The sequence below is a fragment of the Orcinus orca genome, chromosome 2 (genome assembly GCF_937001465.1).
Source record: "Orcinus orca chromosome 2, mOrcOrc1.1, whole genome shotgun sequence".
NCBI lineage: Eukaryota > Metazoa > Chordata > Mammalia > Artiodactyla > Delphinidae > Orcinus > Orcinus orca.
This window is the reverse complement of record NC_064560.1, coordinates 54878156-54898474: the sequence shown is the minus strand read 5'-3', so window position 1 is coordinate 54898474 and position 20319 is coordinate 54878156. Positions and strand designations below refer to the sequence as shown.

Below are 20319 nucleotides of genomic sequence, written 5' to 3'. Positions count from 1 at the left end.
GCAGCCAGGCTCGAGAACCATTCAAGAGGTCGCTTTCAGAGGGTTTGATGGCTGGATGCGCGCGGAGGATGGTGGTGCCTCACCAGGATGAGGGATTCCTCGGGAGGAGGAGCGGATCTGTGTGGAGGTGAGGGCAGCAAGATGGTGTTGATCTAAGGATGGATGCTCTGGTTGTGGCTGGGGTCGTCTCACCCCAGGTGGTCTGCTGAGAACAGGGAGGACTCAGCCCTTCCAGCACACCGTGCTCAGGGCCCCAGGCAGGGCCAGTGGGGGAGTGCTAGGCAGGAAGGGGAGGAGGGTAGGGGCCTTCTCCTGGAAAGGGCTGTCCTCGGGGTTTGACATGATCCGTGGCTGCAGCTCAGCGTCTCCTGGGGATGGGTTTCAGAATCTACATGCCCAGTTGTGTTCCAGTCCTCTAGAACCAGAACCTCCATCTGGGGGCAGGTCTGGCCCACAACAGGTTTGCTCCAAGCCTCAGATGCAGAGGTTCTGAATTAGGGTGACCTGCAGTGGCCCTGGAGGTCCACTCGGATGTGAGGGCTGTGGGAAAACCAAAGACTTGCCTGGTTGCATCTCAGGGCCATTTATGTGTGAATCTTGCATAAACACACACAACTGTATACACACAAACATAAATATACACACAAATGTGAATACACAACATGTGTATATATACACACACACATCTGTGTACACACACATGCAGTCATACATCTATATACATACATACATACATAAATACACAGACACACGCATTTCCATGCCCATCCATCCACACACACACTCACACACAGACACAGTGCAACAGATGTGTGCATGGGCCGTAATAGTGTCTGTCCTGATTGCTGCACTGGAAGGAAGGAACGTGAGCCCCTTGAGGCACTGGGCTGTGTGTGACCGAACTGCTGCCGGGGACCAGACTGAGACGAGTGGGATCCCCATGGCAGTGATGCTGCACGTGTGTCTAGAGGCAGAGGGGCGGTGGTTAAGGGTGTGAACTCTGATTCACCTCCTGACTGTGCTGCGTGGTGGGGGTGGGGGTTGAGCGAGTCACTTGACCACTCTGTTAAGTGGCGCCTCTGTTTCCCTGTCTGCAAGATGAGGGCGCTCCTGGCACCTGCCTCATAAGGTCGTTGCAAGAATCAAGTTAATGCATCTGGACTCTCAGCTTGCGGCCTGGGTGCTGTTCTTGTTATGAACCAGGAGCCCCCAGCAAAAGTCGGGGTCCTTAGTGGCTGTGAAAAGGAGGAGGGGGACTTGCTGTTCCCTATAACTCTATACCCTGTTTACCGTCCAGATTTTGTACCGAGTGCATATATGACTAGGTTGTTTTTTATTCTTTTCATTTATTTATTTATAATATTTATTTATTTATTTGGTTGCAGTGGGTCTTAGTTGTGACAGGTGGGCTCCTTAGTTGTGGCATGCATGTGGTATCTGGTTCCCTGACCAGGGATCGAACCTGGGCACCCTGCATTGGGAGCTTGGAGTCCTATCCACTGCGCCAGCAGGGAAGTCCCGGTTTTTTTAAAAGTGTCTAAAAGAGCAGAGGTCCCCAACCTTTCTGGCACCAGGGACCGGTTTCATGGAAGACAACTTTTCCACGGACGGGGGCAGGGGTTGGTTCAGGCGGTAATGCGAGCGATGGGGAGCGGCAGAGGAAGCTTTGCTCGCTCTCCTGCCGCTCACCTCACCTCCTGCTGTGCGGCCCGGCTCCTAACAGGCCTGGGGGTTGGGGACCCCCGTAACAGAGGAATCTGTTAGAGAGAAACCACATCCAGCTCTCCTCACTATGGGTTCTTTGATCTCGTTTCTTCCAATGTTCTGGCTGAGAACTCTTAGCGAGGTTTTTAATGATGTTCTAATGATGTTACCAGTTTTATCAACTAATGTGTATAATTACATATCAGTGTCGAGTGAAGGGATGGGAGCATCACAGACTCAGCGGATTGTTCATTTTCTGTAGTGGCAGGCTGAGAGAATGACTCTAATTAACGCATTGTGAAAATATGAAGGATACGAAAGAGAAAAAGCATTTATGGAAATTTTATGTCGTGACCGACACTCCCCTCCCACCCACCCCCGAAAAACACAACAAAAAACACCTCGCAGACCGGAGACCAGGTTCATTGAGGAAGAACAGATTGAGGTTCTGGGGGTTCAGCGCTGAGCAGGACTGGTAGGCAGCCTGGGAGGACGGAGAAGAGCTTCTATTCCGTGCTCCGGAGGAGGAAGAGGAGGCTGCCAGGGCCCTCGGGCAGCAGGGCTCTGTTGCAACCGCCGCCCCTGTGTTGACGGAGCAGGTTGCTTAGGCGCTGGCTGTGGAAGTGGTGCCCAGAGCATGAGCGTGGTGGCCAGGGGAGCACAGCAAGGCCAGGCTGAGGGACAGCATCCAGGATGGCCAGGGCTGCCGAGCCAGGAGGAGCGCCTACTTTAATGTCAATGCAGATGCCAAGTAAAAATGAGAATGTTTTCTTTTTTAAACATCTTTCTTGGGATATAATTGCTTTACAATGGTGTGTTAGTTTAGAATGTTTTCTTTCTTAGGGGATTACCCTGAATTTAAGACGTCTTTGTGCCAACCCCACCTTTTTGTCTATTCTTCTGCTTCCAGCTCTTGTCAGTTTGACCCTCAAGCAGCATCAAAAGTGTAGCAGTAGGTCCTGAGCCCTAACTGTGTAGCTGTTTGTCATGCTGTGTAAGATGTCATCCCCTGTTTGTCTGTGGGCACAATGGGGAGAGTTGGCTCAGGAATTGGGAGACCCTGAGGGTAACGTTGGGCTTAACCCCCCTGGGCCTCAGTCTTCCCATCTTTAAAATGGGGTCATCTCCGTGGTTCCTCCCCCCACCCCTGTCTGTGAGGCCAGAGGACAGTCAGCTGTCCCTCGTGTTTAACCAGGCCAGTGGCCACGTCCCCAGAGTGATCTGCCCTCCTGTCCTCTTATCTCACGAAGGTACCCGGAGAGCTCAAGGGGCAGCTCCCAAGTGGGGAGGGCATAACTGGGGTTGACACGGCTGTGGTGGGGGAGGTGACAGGGTGGGCAAGGGGGACGGGGCAGGAAATGGCTATGTCGTAAATGCCACGTCATCCAAGCTGGGCTGTGTCCCACTTGCAGTCAGGGCACCCGCCTCCTGCTCTGCCATCCCTTGATCCTTTCCAACCTTCTGCCTGTCTCGGAAACCTCATATTCCTGACCCAGGCCTGATGCCAGGGGGCGAGCTGGGCAGAGGGCAGCACAGCGTGAGTCAGACAGACAGGAGTGACCCGGGGGGCATCAGACAAGGATGGTGCTTCGAGAAAGGGCAGCTCAGTGACTAGGTAAGATGCTGAAGGCGCTGGCCTTGCAGCTGCACTTGTGTTTTTAAGCAGAGCCCCTCGGTGTGTGGACTGGTCATCCCCAGCCCTTAGAGAAACCATGTCCAACCTCAGAGACTTTGGTGGACTCCCTAGACACACTCAGCAACAAATGCTATAAATCGCAGGTTGGCAGACATTTTCTGTAAAGTCCACATGTGACGTGTTCTAGGCGTGGGGGCCAGAGGGTCTCTGTAGCCACCACTCAACTGTGGCATCACAGCATGAGAGCAGTTGTGGGCAGAAGGTAAGTGGACGCTGGTGGCTGTGCCCCAGTAAAGCTTTATTTATAAAAACAGGAGTTGTGTGTATGTCCAAAAGAATGGAATGCAGGGTCATAGACTGATACTTGCCTACGTGCTCAGAGCAACATGATTCACAGTAGTCAAAAGGTAGAGGCAACCCAAGTGCCCATCAGTGGACGAACAGATAAACGACCTGTGACTTGTACACACAATGGAATATGATTCAGCCTGAGAAAGGAAGGAAATTCAGACACCTGCTACAGCATGGGTGAACCTCGAGGACATCATGTTAAGGGAAACAGGCCAGTCACAAAAGGGCAAATGATCCTGCTGAGACAGCTAGAGCTGTCAGATTCCCAGAAACAAGAAGCAGATGGTGGGCGCCCGGGGCTGGGAGCGGGGAGGGGGAGCTCGTGTTTAACGGGGACAGAGTTTCAGTTTGGGAAGATGAAAAGATTCCGGAGGTGAAGGTGGTGACGGTTACATGACAGAGCGAATGTGCCCAGTGCCCCTGAACTATACGCTTAAACATTGTTACAATCATCCGTGTTACGTCTATTTTACCACAATTTTAAAACTTAATGTAAAAAACCAGAACGTAGACCAGATTTGACCCATAGGCCATCGTCTGCCCACCACTGCTCTGAATGGGTTAGTACTTGATAACCACACAGTGTAGCCACAGCCTTCGGGATATTATGTTCATCCAAGCTGCAGAGGGTGCCCAGGCCTCTCACAGTATCTGGATTCCCTCCTGAGCATCTGGGCCCTGTCTTCCTCCTTCCTTCCTTTTCCTACCCTTGCAGTCATTCCAGCGTCAGGCAGCCCTTTCTGTCCCGTGCCCTGTCAGGCCTATGTTTGCCTGACATTCAAATCTTTGGTTTCAAGGAAGGAAGGTGTCTCTCCCCATGCTCTCACACCGGCTTCTGGAGGGGCAGAGGGTGGATGGAGGTGCACAAAATCTCAGGGGGATCTGGAGGGCCGCTTCCAGATTCCTGAATAGCCAGTGACTCAACTCCCTCCCCTTTTTTCCTGAGTCAGATTCCAGCTTTTCCTGCAGCTGGGCAGGAGGGGGGCCTTGGCTGGTGTCCCCTTCTCACCTGCACCTAACCCTAACCCAGACCCTCCCCCTCCCCAGATTCTAACCCTAACCTAACCCTAGCCCAGACCCTAACCCTCCCCAGATCCTAACCCTAACCCAGACCCTCAGCCTCCATGCTGGGCTGGATATAAACTTCCAAACAGATGTGGCATTGGCCATTGCTGCCCTCAGGGGCAGTTGGCTGGGTCAGGACTGTGAGAACCATCTGTTCTTCCCTTGAATTGCTCAAAGAGAATGACTCCCGTCAGCTCAGACCCTCTGAGCCATTGCTCGGGATGTAGCTGGATAGGGGCAGAGGCAGGGGCCTGGATGGCCTTGGGACTGGCCTTTGAAGAGAGGCTTGGCTGCTCTGAGGCCAGGTGCTGCCCTGAATGGCTTCCAGGGCTACCCTGACATGGGTCTGCTTAGGGTCAGCAGCTCTTCAATTAATCCATCCCCTTGCCAGCAAATTTGATTCAACTCTTAGTTTCTCCATGTCCCTCAGTGGAAATTGACTTGAATGCCTGGAGTTAAAAGACCAAAAGTTGTGAAACATCTCCCAGGGAAGGTAGCAGCTTATAAGCAAACATGCTGATTAAACATTGCTGTAAGTTAAGACTCCATTATTGCTAAATAACAGCTCTGGCTTGTTCTAGGAGGAGCCCTTTGACATACATAACAATTAACTTTGTTGAAGAAGTGAACAGTTAACTGTAGGAGGAGGGAAAAAAGTGCTTTTGTGCAAAATAGGGCAGAAATAATGAGGTTTATGATGGTAGAGCAGTGTCTTGAGGTAGGAGATGAACTGAGAATCATAATTGCAGAAAACTATGTATAGAGCACTTACTACCTGCTGGGCACTCAGCTGGCTCTTTATATATGAAGAGCTGTACCTGACTCTGTAGATATATATATGGAGAGAGAGTCTTGGAGCAGCCCTTAAAAGTAGTAGTTAGTTTTCTCACAAGGAAACTAAGACTCATGGAGGGTCTGAAGCCCAGGTCACCCAGCAGGAATGGTTGAGTTGAGGTCTGTCCTAGACCCAGTGAAGGATTGAAGGAGCCTTGGAGAAGAGCCAGAGAGAGAATCCCAGCTCTCAATACGGCCAGGATTTCTCGAACACCCACTAGGTTCAAGGCACTAAACTAGGCACTGTACAGATGATACCTGCTTACCCTCATGACGATCACGGTATTCACTGTTCTGTGCTTGTAAGCGACAGAAACACCCTGGAGCAAGCTTAAGTGAACAAGGACGTTCTTTATTTCAAGGACAAGTGGGTGTCTCTAGAAGCTCAAGAACAGGATGCATGCAGACTGCCAGGCTTTCTGGCAATGAGCGCTGAAGGCTGTAGTAAAGTGGGCTCTCTCTGTAGACACTTGCTTGATCTTCTTGTGGAAAGATGTGGAAATGGCCACTCAGAATCTCCACGTCCCTCCGGGTCTCTGCCTGGGGCGGTCCACTCTGCTGGGATATCTTGTAGCAGATGCAATGTCTGTGAGTAGAAGGTCTTGGTGAATTGGGTGGACATTAGTCCTACTTAAACAACTGCATGGGGTAAGCAGTTTTATCCGCATTTTACACGTGAGGAGTTGAGATTTGCAGGAGGTGGATCTTGCCTGAGAGATGACACGATCATTGGCGGTGAAGGGAGTGGGCGGGGCTTGGATTAGGTCTATCTGACTGGAAACCTGGGCTCATCATCACATCTAACTGCTCTAGAGGACAATCACCCTAAATTCACTCTTTAATCAGACGCTGGAAAAGAAACTAGGATGGTTTAGCCTGAGAAGGGCAGCGTGAGAGTCTATATAGTATTCGGTCAGAAAGCTCTCCTCTTCAGTTAGAAAGCTCTGCTGTCAAGGATGGTGACCAACCAGCTGTTTTCAGCAACCAGTGGAAGTTAGAACGAGAAGCAGGTCTTCTGAGAACAGTGTCCTTATGCTCCAGGGTCGTGAGATAGAGAGCAAGTCGGTGCTGCGGGGAGTGGCCAGCGGGAGCAGCCCATCAGAGGGCCACATTCACCGCCCCTCCACGTCCCCTCCAGGCCTCAGGCTGAAATCTGTCCTGACAAACCACTGCTGGCAGAAAACTGGGACACCCTGGGGGCTTGGATGTTCTCAGCTGGCCTTTCCGCAATCCCCAAGCAGATGAGGCCGAGTGTTTGCCTTGGCTCCCTTGTCGCACTTGAGAGTCAGTGTTCATTCTTAGATATTTCAGTTTACCCATGGGGTGGAAAGGATGGAGTTTGTTTATAAATGAACATTTTGGTGTAGACCTGACTTGACACTAACTTAGCTACTTCAGGGATGCTTGACCCTAAATGAACATTAATTCATGTCCAAAAAACTTGGCCAAGATAATACAAACTTTAAGTGATATGACCTCATCGCAAGATTTGGGGAGTGTGTGCTTCATTGGAAAATACTACCTAGTGTTGTTTATCCAAAAGGAGTCTCTGAATCGACCTTCATGTTCACAGACGCTGAGTCTGCCAGAGACTTGAGTGGGGAAGTGTAACCAAGGGTATGTTTCCTTTGGGAGCAGGACGAGCCTCTCAGAGGAGGATGTTTGTGGGGTGCAGAATTTTGAAAGACTGTATTGACTGGTGATATCCTGCTTCTTGTTTTGCAGATCGGAAACCTGGAAGATTACTACCACTTTTATCATAGCAAAACCTTTAAAAGATCAACCTTGAGTAGCAGAGGCCCTCACACCTTCCTCAGGATGGACCCCCAGGTACAAATCTCCGCTCCCTATGCAGGGTGCTTTTTTAGGGCCTAGGGTATTGTTTGCTTATTTTTTGGGTCTGTGGTTCTGAAAATGCCTGAGTCTGGATTTTAATGGGATTCTAGATGGCCTTTAGTTTTCCATATCCACTTGGAATAAAACAAGAAAGATGTGCAGCTGCATATCAGACCATCTAAAGGCTCCAAATATTCGGGTTCCTTGGGAGACTTGGGAATTTCAATTCTTGACTTCAGTTTGAAGTAACAATCAAATGACTGTAGATCTAATATTTTAAATCTTTAAAAATCAACAAAATACACAGTAGTCAGAGGCGATAAATATGTGACTCTTACCCATAAAGGCTATGCAATTCAAGCTAGCGTTTTAATAATGAAATTAGAATTTGGACAAGTGGATGTTTTTGTGATTGTCATAACACATATCTTAATGGTTACCATGAACTTAAAAACCTGGGAAGTAAATATAACTCTTTTTTCCTTAAAAATTCCTGTGATCTCTGAGATGAAAACAAATGTAATTTGAAAAGAGGCCGACATTTTTAGTATAGTTCATATTTATTGGGTGGTTAATTATACTTTCTTTCTGCATAGATTTTAGATTAATATTTGACAAATATCAATCAACACTTGGTAAGATTAAAAATGTCAGATGGTCAGGTGAGCCTTTGATGACTTCATTCATTCACCAGGTGATTTTGGAATACCTGCTATGTGTCACGCTGTGTCCACAGCAGGGCTGTCAGAGTGGATGGTGGGGCTGACAGTCTATAGAAGAATATGTGATATGTCACAGGGCATTGAGCGCTATGAGGGACAGTGAAGTTCAAGTGAGAAGCAGTAGCAGCCCCAACAAAGAAATGAGGCCATTGGTAAATCGTAGTTTTAGAACATGGAAATCACCTTCTCTTAAAAGCAATGTGTGAAATGTTCACTTGGGCTCCAAAGCTGGCACGTGTCACTCCTTCAGTGATCCCCAGAGAACATGGATAATAAAGTTTCCTTGGGGAAATTGGCCTTGGTGTTGTCCCAAGCCACCCCACTGATAATCGTGGATACTTTTGTGTTGGTGGAGCTGGGGGTAGTGGGAGAGATGGTGTATCCCTGAGAACTGTACCTAAAACATTCCTCCAGGACATGACCTTGTGGTGGTCTGGTTTTAAGAACATGAGGAAGTGGTCCCTGTGAAACTAATTCATGCAGTTGGGCTCTGACAAGGTAGACATATAGTGTATGATTCTGAGTTCATTTTATAGGTGGGTAGAAGGATGGATGGAAGTGTGGGTAGGTGGACAGACTGAAGGAGATAGATAGCAAATATTGTGCTAATACCATTCTTCCTTCATAGCAGGGAAAGGAATTTAATGTTTTTGTTTTGTTTGTTTGTTTGTTTAATTATTTATTTATGCATGGATGCATACTGCATCAGGTCTTAGTTGTGGCATGCTGGATCTTTTAGTTGCAGCACGTGGACTTCTTATTTGCAGCATGCGACTCTTACTTGTGGCATGCAAACTCTTAGTTTAGGCATGCATGCAGGATCTAGTTCCCTGACCAGGGATCGAACCCGGGCCCCCTGCATTGGGAGCACGCAGTCTTACCCACTGGACCACCAGGGAAGTCCCAGGAATTTAATGTTTATGAAGGGATTAATATGTGCTCATGCAGCTTACATGCATCCTCCCACCTGACCGTTTGGGGCTGTGTTTATACCCGTGTGTGTTCATGCCATGGAGCTTGAGGGAATGCTTTTCAAAGGGGCTGGTGTATTTTTTTTCCCTCTCGGAAGCAAAGCCAGGTGGTAGTAGCTCATTCCCACAGGATGGGGCCACTGGAGAAGGGCCAGCAGACCCGAATCACCGTAGAGCTGAGTGCAGAGTGCCCAGCCCGTCACCAAAGACATGTGGGTTCTATGTGGCTGCGGGGTCGGGGGAGGCGGGGTGGGGGGCTGAGGTTCGCAGTGACCAGTCACCTGTCAGAGTGCGGAGACGTTTCTAAGCTAGGAAGGGAGTTGCTGCAGCGCCCTCCACAATTTCTCTTAAGCAAGCAGTGGTCTGTCTTGTGAGGACGGCATACTTGTTCTCTGTCCAAAGTCTTCGGAGTTATCTTTCCCACAGAGGGAGTCACAGTGAGGTGCGCTCTGTTTGCATGGGGGAGCCCCTGCCTGCCCCCAGCCCTGTAGAGATGTGCAATGAGAAGAGGATGGGACAGTGGGTTTCTTGGTCCCCTTTCTGTCACTGACGAGGGTTCTTAGCCTCCTAATCAAAAGAAATTGATAAAAGGCCAGACAAGAAATTCAGGCAAGGCTTTATTGGGGCCCCGCTGCAGCAGAGGGGAGCGGGAACAAACAACAGGTACCGTTGCTAGCTCCCTGATGGGGGCTGAGCCTGTTCCTTATATGGGGTGAGGGTAGGGGGTGTGTCCAGAATTCGGGCCGGAGGGGTGGCTTAGGTGGTGGTGAGTGCAGGGGGCACGCACAGTACCCTGCGTTTGCTCCTGATCCCTGCATTTGCTCCCCGCTCTTCAGAAGTGGCAGTTGGGTTTTCGGTCTTTTTGTATCTTGCTGTCCCTAAATTGCCCCAGCTGTGCACGCATGCAGTTACTTTTTTAGTCCCTTATAGTTTCTTTGTATTTTGTTGCTTGAGGAGACGTTTGTCCAGGTGCAAGCACTACGGCAAAGGGTCCCAGGTCCCAGGTCCCAGCCTGTCTCATTTCCTGAGGGATTTTGGAGAATGAAGCTGTTTCTCAATTGTTAGAACTATTTCTATTAGTTAGACGTAATCTGTGTTTTAGGCCCCCCCCACTTTTTTTTAGTGATTAAATTTTAAAACTCTTAAAGGTATTCAACTCAACTCCTCCATCCTTCCTTCCAAAAATACTAATTATGCACCTGCTGGGTGTGAGGCCCTGTGCCCCAGGGGATGCAGAGATGCCCGCCCAGCGGGTCTCCGCTCTGTCAGCACCAGCGGAGCAGGACACTGCAGCCCGAGCGTCCGGCTGAGGAGAATTCCCGGGCGGGCCCCAGCCAGCCTCCTCCAAGGCATCTGAGATGATGGGCTTGGGCATTGTGGGTGGGTTCAAAGTACGGCATTCAGTCTGGGTCTGAGGGCAGGGTATTCCGGTCATCAGCTGTGTCCTTGAAGGAAAGAGCAGGAAGGAGAGACTTCCAAAGGCTATGGCAGTTAAGTTTTTCAAATAAGAATCCCTTTTGTACAGAGCTTCTTAATAAGCTCCTGGCAGGGCCGCTATCAGACCATCCTGCCAATAAAGAGGAAAGAGAGAAAAGGTAAACAGCCCTCACATTCCAGCACCGCCTGCGACTCCCACGTGATTGGCTGATTGTTTCCTACAGTTCTAATTAAATGCTTAGCCCCAGGGAACGCACATAGACATCTGAACCCAATTCCGAATACAAATTCAGAATTGTAACTGAAATGCCTGTTTAAATCAGTCTAGTTTTAATGCAAACCAAATCAATTAGCTGTCACTCTAATATTTACTCTACCTAGTCGTTCCAGTGAAATATTGGGTAAAATTAGCTATTTTACAAAAGTGTTTAGTGTTACCTTGTCCTGCAGCACCAGGACATTTTCCCACATGAGCAAAGCATTTTTGTGTCACCTTCTCGATTGGAGAGTTGTGTAATTAATATTATTGAGAAAGGGAAAAGATGATTTAATATTATTCAGAGTCATTGGAATGCGGTTGCCATCGTGTTTGAATGACCAAACTGGAGATGAATGTTATAGGGTTTAGGATAAAGCTCAATCGAATGCAGATGGTATTTTATTTTAATTAGCTGCAGTCCCTATTGTATAAAATTGCTTTGATAAGTGATGGAATTTACAATCCACCCCTACTTCGTGTGAAAGCTGATAGAGTGTACATTTGTTGAACGAAATGGAAACAACACACGAGCGGGAGGGAAGATTTAAGACTTCAGCCACACGTGCACACACATTTATTAAGCATCTCTTTGCTCCGATCTTGTACCAGCATCGTGCGGTTGTTTTCCTTCCATTCTTAATCACCTTTACTTGATGTTTTTAACCACCTTTGGAAAGGGCCATTTTGCTCGAAGGGGTTTGTGGACCAGCCCTCTCCTTGGGAGAACAGCCCGACTGTTCTCAGGGTGCAGTATCAGTCACTGGGTTTTTCCAAGGGCTGTCATTTAAGCCAACTGAGGGCATTTGTTTTTAACTTGTTCTTTTGCCAAAAGTCGGGAGAAGGGTGGATGTTACTGAAGCACCAGCCAATAGCTGTAAGGGCTCCCAAATTTTTAAAAAATTACTTGTTCTGATTACGTTCCAAGCTGGCTTATAGTTCGACATTGCTGCTGCATCTTCCAACCCTTACATTTTAGAATGATGACTCTGGTTCAGCCCTTCCCTTGCGTGCTCAGCCAGATGGATGACGGAAATGGGAGGATAAAGATGTTACTGGGGGGCCCTCGGTGGCTCCTTCCGGGGTGGTGGGAGGCTTCGGGTTGACGCTTTGTTTCAGTCCTTCAACGCTCAGGAGCTGGAAACTGATTTCCAGGGCCGGAGTGGGCATTCTGTTTTGTAGGATGGGACTTTGCCCCAGAGTGTAATCAGAGCTCAGGTTTTTTTTTTTTCCAGCAGTGATGCAACGTTTAAGCAGATCTTTCCATTAACCACAGAGGGAATTTTATCTGACAGTCTTGTGTGCTAGAGCCATTTGGAGTGCAAACAAACAAAAAGTTCCTGGCAAGTACCAGCACATAGACAGGAAGTGACCACATTGATCTGGGGGTTGATGAACTGCGAGATGGGCTGGGGGGAGGGTGGGCTGCCACACGGGGCCCGACAGGTTCACCCGCGTGGGGACAGCAGGGCTTCAGCTGTCTCTTCACGTTTCAGCACAACCCTGCTGGGTCTAGTGAACTGGACGCTACCAGTTGGTAAGCAGTTAGGATTTTCAAATAGGCTTTAAAAGATGGTGCTTTATGATTTCACCGGCAGGCTTGACGCTTCCACTTAGATGCCTCCAAGATGTCTCAAAGTCACCGCATCCCAAAGCCGAGTGACCATCCCTGACCGCACCTCTGTCTCACAGAGAAGCCACCCCCTGCCCCATGCCCGTTCCCCACCCTCCGTCCACCACCCATGCAGCCCGTGCCCCAGGCCTGTCCTCTGGCACCTGGACGCTGCACGGCCCCTCTCACTGGCCAGCTGTGGGCATCCTTGCCCAACACCAGTCTGCTCTCCACTGTCCCGAGGGAGCCTATGAAACACGCCTGTCATGGTGCCACCGCCCCTGGGAATGCCCTGCCCAGGTCCCCCTTGGTCTGGCCTCCCTGTGGCCCCTGGACCCCCGCCACTCTGGCCTTTAAGATCCTCATCGGATGACATTTGCCCTTTCCCCCTGCGCAGCCTTTGCACATACTGGCTACCCCTGTGTCTCTCTCTGGTCTCGGCCTGTGCATCCCCGCCACCGGGAGCTGGCTCAGCGGCTGCTCCTAGCGGTTGGGTGTCAGCGCTCTGGGTCTGCGAGGTCCCCTCAGCATCTGCCTTCCCCAGGGACTCCAGGAGCGGAGGGGTCGTGGCTGTTCAGATCTTGTCCCAGCACGGAAGTGACAGGGCCAGAGTGCGTCTGGCCGTGTTCGCAGCTGCCCGCTGCTGCAGGGGACGTACCATCTTAAAGGGTTTAGTGGTCACTTGGGCGTCCCCCTCCCTGAGGTTCCCAGCGCCGTGAGGGTGGTAAGGAGCCCATCCATCGGCTCTCGTGCCCCCACTTTGTTCCTGTAACGTCTGTTTCCTGGCCGCCTTGGAGACAGTGCCAGGACCGCAGGCCCAGGTGGGAGCGAGGAGGGGTTTCATTTGCTGGGGATCCAGTAACGACAGGGACCAGGGACACGGCTGGTGGGAGCTGCAGGTGGTTCCAGGAGGCCTGGAGCGCGAGGCCGGGCAGAAGCCGTGAGAGGCAGGGGGATGGGGGGCGGGGGGAGCTCGGGGTGAGACGCACACAGCCCGCCTTGTGCCGGGGGGTGTCACGTTCTCCAGGGCCAGGGCCGCCTTCACTTGCTTTCACTCCAGGTCCGGCAGGCTACCCAGTAAATAGCAGACGGACCCTTAGTCAGTGTTTATTGAAACAGATCTCAGTTTTCAGGGAGTAGGTTCACGTAGCAAGTTGTATCTGTTACCATTTGCTCATCAACTTCTCTTTACCTAAAGGACTTTAGAAGTATCTTGTGGCCTTGGTTAAATTGCGACAAAAGCCTTGAAGAGGGCTTGAATTCACCAGGCTGCAGAACGACGGACATGGGGCCAGCCGGGCAGTGTGCTGACCGGCGTCCGGCTGGTGACCGTGGAGAGCAGGGCTCCTTCGGCCGCCTGTCCGTCCTGTGTGAGTGGAGGCAGGTGATTCTCGGCGATGCGGTGCTTCCCGTCAGAGCCCTGATTTCCCGAAGTCCATTCATGTTTTCCAGTATTAGCAGGAGGAGTGGTGCCGGCTCTCACCAGCTGTAAGTGGTCACCTTTTGGCCCGTGTAGTTCAGCTTGGGTGGAACGAATTCGAGAAGTGGCCTGTTGAGGAAGGGGGTCCCCGCTTGCCTCTGTGATGTGGGAGGAGGAGGGGGAGGTCTTCTAGGCTGAGTTAGATCAGCTTTTAGATTTTTGGTTCGTTTTCCTTCTCCTCTGCCTCTTCTACTGCCCTGACTCACGGATTTCCATAGCAACCCGGCATCTCCTCCCCACCCCAGGTGATACCCTCAGAAGGGCTCGAGCGTCTCCCTGAGACATGATCTAACAAGGCTGTTTAACCATCACTCGCTTGTGGGGCTGGTGCCCTCTGCCCCAGGAAGATAAGCGTGGGAGCATCAATCCTCGTATGCAGTCGGACCCCAATCCACTTGCCACCTCCACGAGCCCGGCTGAGTCCCATGCTTCTTACCCATGTCGGAGTCACAGGCCCCTCTGCAAAGCTGATGGAAGTTGTGGACATTCTCTCTCTCCGGAGGAGAAAAGAAGTCATGTGCTCATGTCCATGCTGCTCTGCATACAGCTTCTGGGGGTTCCTGGGACGTAAGCCTGCCCTTCCGTCCTCTAGGATCTCTGGGCCCCAGGCGGGAAGTCCCCAGCTTGGCTACCACTCAGCTCCTACGTGCCTGAACCATTGCCTGTCCTGAGAGAAGGACCACCTTGCAAACTGTAAGGTGACGCGCACTTGTGAGGGAGGATTATTTTCCTTTCTTTGAATCCTCACTTGGCGAGTTAACTTCTCAGTGCTCTTCAGCTGGTGGGAAGTCGACCCAACACGTGTTGGGACAGTTGTTGAGAGCAGTCGGTGTTGACGGGACTTGAGATGTAAGGGTCCAGGCTGCTGAGTGCAGGGGTCACAGAAATGGGCTGGTTCGGCCCCTCCCTCAGCTGGAGGCTGAGGCACAGAGGACGGGGTCAAAGGTTGACCTTCCCCCATGCTCCCGCTGCACTGTTCTCTCCTGGAAGAGACCTGAGGATCTGGGGGCCCCTGGACACTTGGAGGTCTGGCCTCTGACATCTTCCAAGGATTTGCCCTGATCTGCAGGCAGGGCTGCCTCTGTCACAGCAAACGGTGGAGGGAATCCCTGTCCTTACACAGTGACAGAATGAAATGTCCTTTGATGAAGATAAGGGGAAAAGAAAAGGGAAAGCTGGCCAGAGCTGTCTCCCTTGCCCTGGACACAGCTGTGCATGAACATGAACCCTAAATAGAACGCACTGCTCTTCCCCTCGCACCGGTGGAGATCTGGAGGGTATGGGGACGAGGATCTCGGAGAACAGCCTTTGTTGCCTTAGCTCCCTCTCAGAGTAAAGCCCCTGGAGCCCCTTCTAGGACCTACCAGCTCCTAAAGCTGCCCTGGGGCTTCCCGAGCCTGGTGGAGCCCGATGGAGGTCGACGACTTTAGGGCAGAGCGTAGGCGTGTGGTGGCTTTGGGTGGAATGCAGGGGTCATTCATGCTCTCTCTGGTGGCCTTGGCTCGTAGGAGGAAACTTGAAAACAACGTGACAGCAACCCCCTTTTGCGCTTGTTGAACCCAGGACTGATGTGCCAGGCTGCCTTCTGTTCTGGCAGTGTGCCCGTGGCCCCGGGAAGAGGATGCGCTGGGGCTGCCCAAGGCGCGCCTGCCTAGACGACGCTCGGACGGCTGTACGACCGGCAGTGCAGATTGGGATCCTGCTCGTTTACATGGCTTCTTTCTAAGCATCTTTTTAATTTTTTTAAAACATAAAGTTTTTTAAGGGAATAGTTTATTAACATTCTTTTTTTAAAAAAATATTTATTTATTTGGTTGCACCAGGTCTTAGTTGCGGCAGGTGGGCTCCTTAGTTGAGGCTCCAGGGCTCCTTAGCTGTGGCATGCAAATGGGATCCAGTTCCCTGGTCAGGGATTGAACCTGGGCCCCCTGCATTGGGAGCGCAGAGTCTTATCCACTGCACCACCAGGGAAGTCGCTCTAGCATCTTTTAAGTTTACCTCCTCTTATCTACAGAGCGACATTCAACAGATACCGAATTTTAATTTGACTTCTCAAGAAGAAAGCTGGAGGAAGCGTTGCCTCCAAAAGAAAGCGTTGCTCTTCATCTCGTCATGAGAAGATGATAAAGTCTTCGTGACAAGAATGTTTAACGGGAAACATACAGAAAATGGATAAAAGGAAGAGGGTCAGAGTGAAGTCCCACCTTCAAAATATGATTTTGAAGAAGTCAAGACACTTTATACAGGTTTATAGAGGTTTGCCCAGGAGAGATACTCTGTGTTGAGCTGGGGTTGCAGGTGGCAAACCTTGCTCTTGTCCAGAATCACTGATCTTCCACAAAAAGTCCACGGAGGTCACCTGGGGGTCATGAAGACCCAGTCGCACTGTCTACTCCAAAGTGTTTCTGAAAGTCTGACTGTGGTTACAACATATTTTATATCTGAAGCGTATTCATTTAACTTCATTCCTTCGTTCAGGGAGCATTTAGTGAACTCCTCTGTATACTGTGCATCGCCCGGCACACAGAAGCATAGTGGTGAGTGAAACACAGCCCACGTTGTCCGCACAGGCCAGTGGGGAGCAGAGGGTAGTCACACCGACCCTGGACACATCCGACCACAGCTGCGGTCCGTGCTGGACAAGTCAGGTCAGGGAAGCCCCTCGCCCCTGGCAGAGACACACCTAACTTTGCAGCGTCAGCTTTCAATTTGCCTTTTCAGGAAGAAGGAGGACAGGACTTAGTCCAGCAGATCTTTGCTGAGCAGGTCCCTGTTACAGGCAGGTGTTGGCTGAGAGCTGGAGAAACAAGCGTGACGGAGACGCATCCCTCCCTCTGGGGGAAAATGGGCTTCTGAACAGATGATGTCCATGTCCTGGGGTGGAGGCAGCGTCACCACGCACACACCTGTGGGGGCACAGGAGCCCGGGGGCCCACCCTGGCCTCCCTGGGTGTCAGGGAAAGATGCCAGGGTGGGGAGGGTTAAAGTGGAACACAAGTAAGTTGGCCCAGTGAAGGGGCACCGTGAGAGTCAGGCCCTGCGGGTGGGGGGGTGCCAGGGGGAAGAGAAGCGGGGCTGGAGGAGGCCCTGGTTGGGGGTCAGACCGCATCATGCATCGGTCATGGGGCAGAGACACCCCAAGAGTCACGTGACCGTCCAAATGCCAGGGGATCGTTGCCATGGTGAATCTTGGGGATGGGATCCTGACCCCTTGAGGAGATGGAATGTGTGACACTCGTGTTGGAGGGGATCCCAGCTTTGTTCTGACTTGGGGGACAGGTGGGCTTTAGTGCTGATGAGTTAGGAGAATCAGGAGGGTGAGAGGGACCTGGGTATAGGGGGCAGGACCCACTTTGGGGCAGCTGTAGTTTCAGAGAACGGCAGGGAGAGGTGTCCAGGGCCCTGAGATGTGCAGGGGGGAGCCGTTAGGGTGGGGGCTGCAGGCTTGTGTGGGTGAGGCTGCCAGCCAGAGCTGGGTACACTGGGATGGCCATTCTGTTCTGGTTTTTCAGATACTAGGGGACTTCCCTGGTGGTCCAGTGGCTAAGACTACACGTTCCCAATGCAGGGGGCCCAGGTTCGATCCCTGGCCAGGGAACTAGATCCCACATGCCGCAACTAAGAGTTCGCATGCCGCAACTAAAAAGATCCCACATGTCACAGCAAAGATCCTGCACGAAATTAAAAGAAATAAAATTTGGGGTAAGAGCTGCTGCCTTGAGTCCCACCCCCCGCTCCAGTGCTTTTCCTGCAGCCTCAGCCCATCCTCTGGGGGCCTCTGGATCCTCCGTTTAGCAGGACAGCCTCATGGATTCTCAAACATTTAAAATCTCAACCCTGATCAAGGCTGTGATTTAAACCTGTATCAGTCTCCCAGGGCAGCTGTAACAAATGACCAACAACTGGGTGGCTTAAAACAACAGAGATGCGTTATCTCACAGTCTGGAGTCCACAAGTCTGAAGCTAAGGTGTCGGCAGGGCAGTGGTCCCTCTGAGAGCTCTCAGGGAGCGTCCTTCCTTGCCTCTTCCAGCTCCTGGTTCCAGATGCTCCTCAGCTTGTGGAATCTGTCTTCACAAGGCCTCCTCCTCCTGTGTCTCAACCTCCCTTTGCCTGTCCTTTGTAAGGACACTTGTCATTGGATTTAGGGCACAGCATGACCACATCGCCAGAGCTTTAACTTAATTACATGTTCAAAGACCCTTTTCCCAAGGGAGGCCACATTCACTGGTTCTGGGTGAATGTACCTTTTGGGAGGCCACCAGTCAACTCTCCACAAAACCTAAAGAGAGTGATGTGGAATGAGCAGGGCCTTTCTTCTCAGCGATATTTCCCCTTCCTTCACTCCAGTGATCTGAAGGCTTTGCAGAGTGATTGGTTCTCTTCCTAAGAAGCTCAGCTCTTACCACGCACGCTTAGTCGCAATGTGTATTTTAACGTGCCCCAGGCCCACTCATTTGCAGGCTTACCCAGGTTTAGGACTTACTTACCTTCCAAGTATATTCCTATGGCCTTGAAAGGCAGACAGTGTGTACCGCTGTCTGCCCCCTGCCTTTTTCACCAAGAGAAAGTCTGAACACCTCCTCAAGGAGTTCTGAGGGATCTGATGAGCAGAGCACGAACGAAGCTACAGTGTAAAGTGACAGCCGGGCAGACTGCCAGCAAACTATGACGACTTTCCTCTTGCACGAGCCATCTCAGGGGAGGAAGCGTACTGCCAGTTCTCCTGAGCATCTCAGGTTGCTTCTCCTCGTAGAGATCATCACAGGAAGAACATCACAGTCTGGCCCCCTCCCAGCCTGACTCTCCCCATCACCACCAGCTCACCGCTTGTATTCCTTCCTCTGCAGTTTTTTGGAATAGCTTCAGAAGGATAGGTGTTAACTCTTCTCTAAATGATAGAATTCGCCTGTGAAGCCATCTGGTCCTGGGCTTTTGTTAGTTGGAGGTTTTTAAATCACAGTTTCAATTTCAGTACTTGTGATTGGTCAGTTCCAGCTCACCGTCTGTTGCGAGCTCTGCAGAAGAATGAATTCCACGAGCGACACACGTCCTTAGGGATCCTGAACTGTGTGTTCCTTTGTCATAAAGAGCATCACTGTTCGTGATGAGGGTACCTTTTGGGAAAGCTAAAGTTTCAGGCACTTGGATTTGGGTCATCGGCACCCCTGACCTTCCCGGAGAGGCCAGCTGGCTCTGGGTTCCAACCTGAGGGGCCCCTGAAGCAGAGCTCTGGGTCTGAGCTGGAGGGTGGGACAGGGGCCTTGGTCCTGGATGGGAACCAGTGGTATTTACACTCATACTCATGTTCCTAGAACCTAGCGCCGGACACACAGTGAGACTCAGTGCAGCTTTGGTGAGCGAATAAGGGACCACGGGGGTTGTGCTCTCCAGAGAAATCAGGGCAAATCTGGGAAAGGCCAGGATGATGGGATCCAGGAGCCCCCGCCCTTTCCTGGAGTTGGGTGAGAAGCAAGGCAGTGGCTGGAGCCTGGAGAGAGGAGACGGGGAGCAGGCTCTGACCAAGTGACCGCTGGCTGAGTCAGCCTCTGTGACTGGGAGGTCACCTGTGAATCCATCTCCACAGACCTGGCGAGTAATTTGTTACATCCAGTTCCATTGGCCTACAGTGCCTGGCTGTCTCTCAGAGTCTTACAATGACCTGTCTCAGGGGAGAGGGCTGCCCCGGGACCACGCCACAAGGAGAGCCTCCAGCTCTGCCGCGGGCCCTGGGCCATCACAGCCGACCCTCAGAACTGTGTTAAGTTGGGTTCTTACCCAGAGCCCAGGAATGACTGGAGGCCAGGTGCCCTCACTCTTTTATCCCACTAGGGGATTGTTTTGTGACTTCTGGCAACATGCTTCCCCATGTCACCTGCCTGATTCGGGGGAGTCACCTACTCAGGCTTGGAAGAGGAGGGTTCACCTCCTCTGGGACAGGAAGTAAAGCCTGGTGGGCACCACAGTTGGAAGGCACTGGTGCCGGTAAGATGGGTAGTGAGTCAGCCAGGCAAGGTGGACGGGAGCATCCCGGGAGCTTGGAGCTGTCAGTGGCTTGCCTACCACTGTACTTTACAACAGGTTGCCTAGCAGGTTAGGAAGTACAGTCTTAGGTTTTTGATACTGAGTAAAGCTTTCTGGTTCAGGCAGTAATATATGAGGAAGTTGCAAAATGCCATCAGAGGGTGTTATGAGCAAAATATCTCACTGTACAGTTTTATTTTCCATGGAAGTATCTATCAGTGGCAACTATAAATGATCCAGGACTTGGGCCTGGGCTTGTTTTAGTGCCTAATCCAAATTGTTTTTGAGCTCTTTGCGGCATCTCTCAGGAAGCTGATCTACTGGTGTTTTGTAGACAAGTCACATTGGTAGGGGGACAGGCTGTGATATTTCTTTCTAAGCATTTTGTCCTGG

The 20319-nt window shown here is 51.2% G+C and overlaps 2 protein-coding genes across 9 annotated transcripts in view; both read left to right on the top strand.

The window, feature by feature from the left end:
* Positions 1-20319, top strand: part of PCSK6 (proprotein convertase subtilisin/kexin type 6) — a 190858-nt gene that overhangs the window by 40275 nt on the left and 130264 nt on the right. For all 8 annotated transcript variants that reach the window (XM_049705669.1, XM_033403040.2, XM_033403042.2 and 5 more), the window contains exon 2: positions 7316-7420. In XM_049705669.1, the coding sequence (XP_049561626.1) occupies positions 7316-7420 (105 nt within the window). The remainder of the gene's footprint in view (positions 1-7315; positions 7421-20319) is intronic.
* The window catches only part of TM2D3 (TM2 domain containing 3), a 337824-nt gene that overhangs the window by 194234 nt on the left and 123271 nt on the right, over positions 1-20319 (top strand). The gene's annotated exons all lie outside the window — the stretch shown is intronic.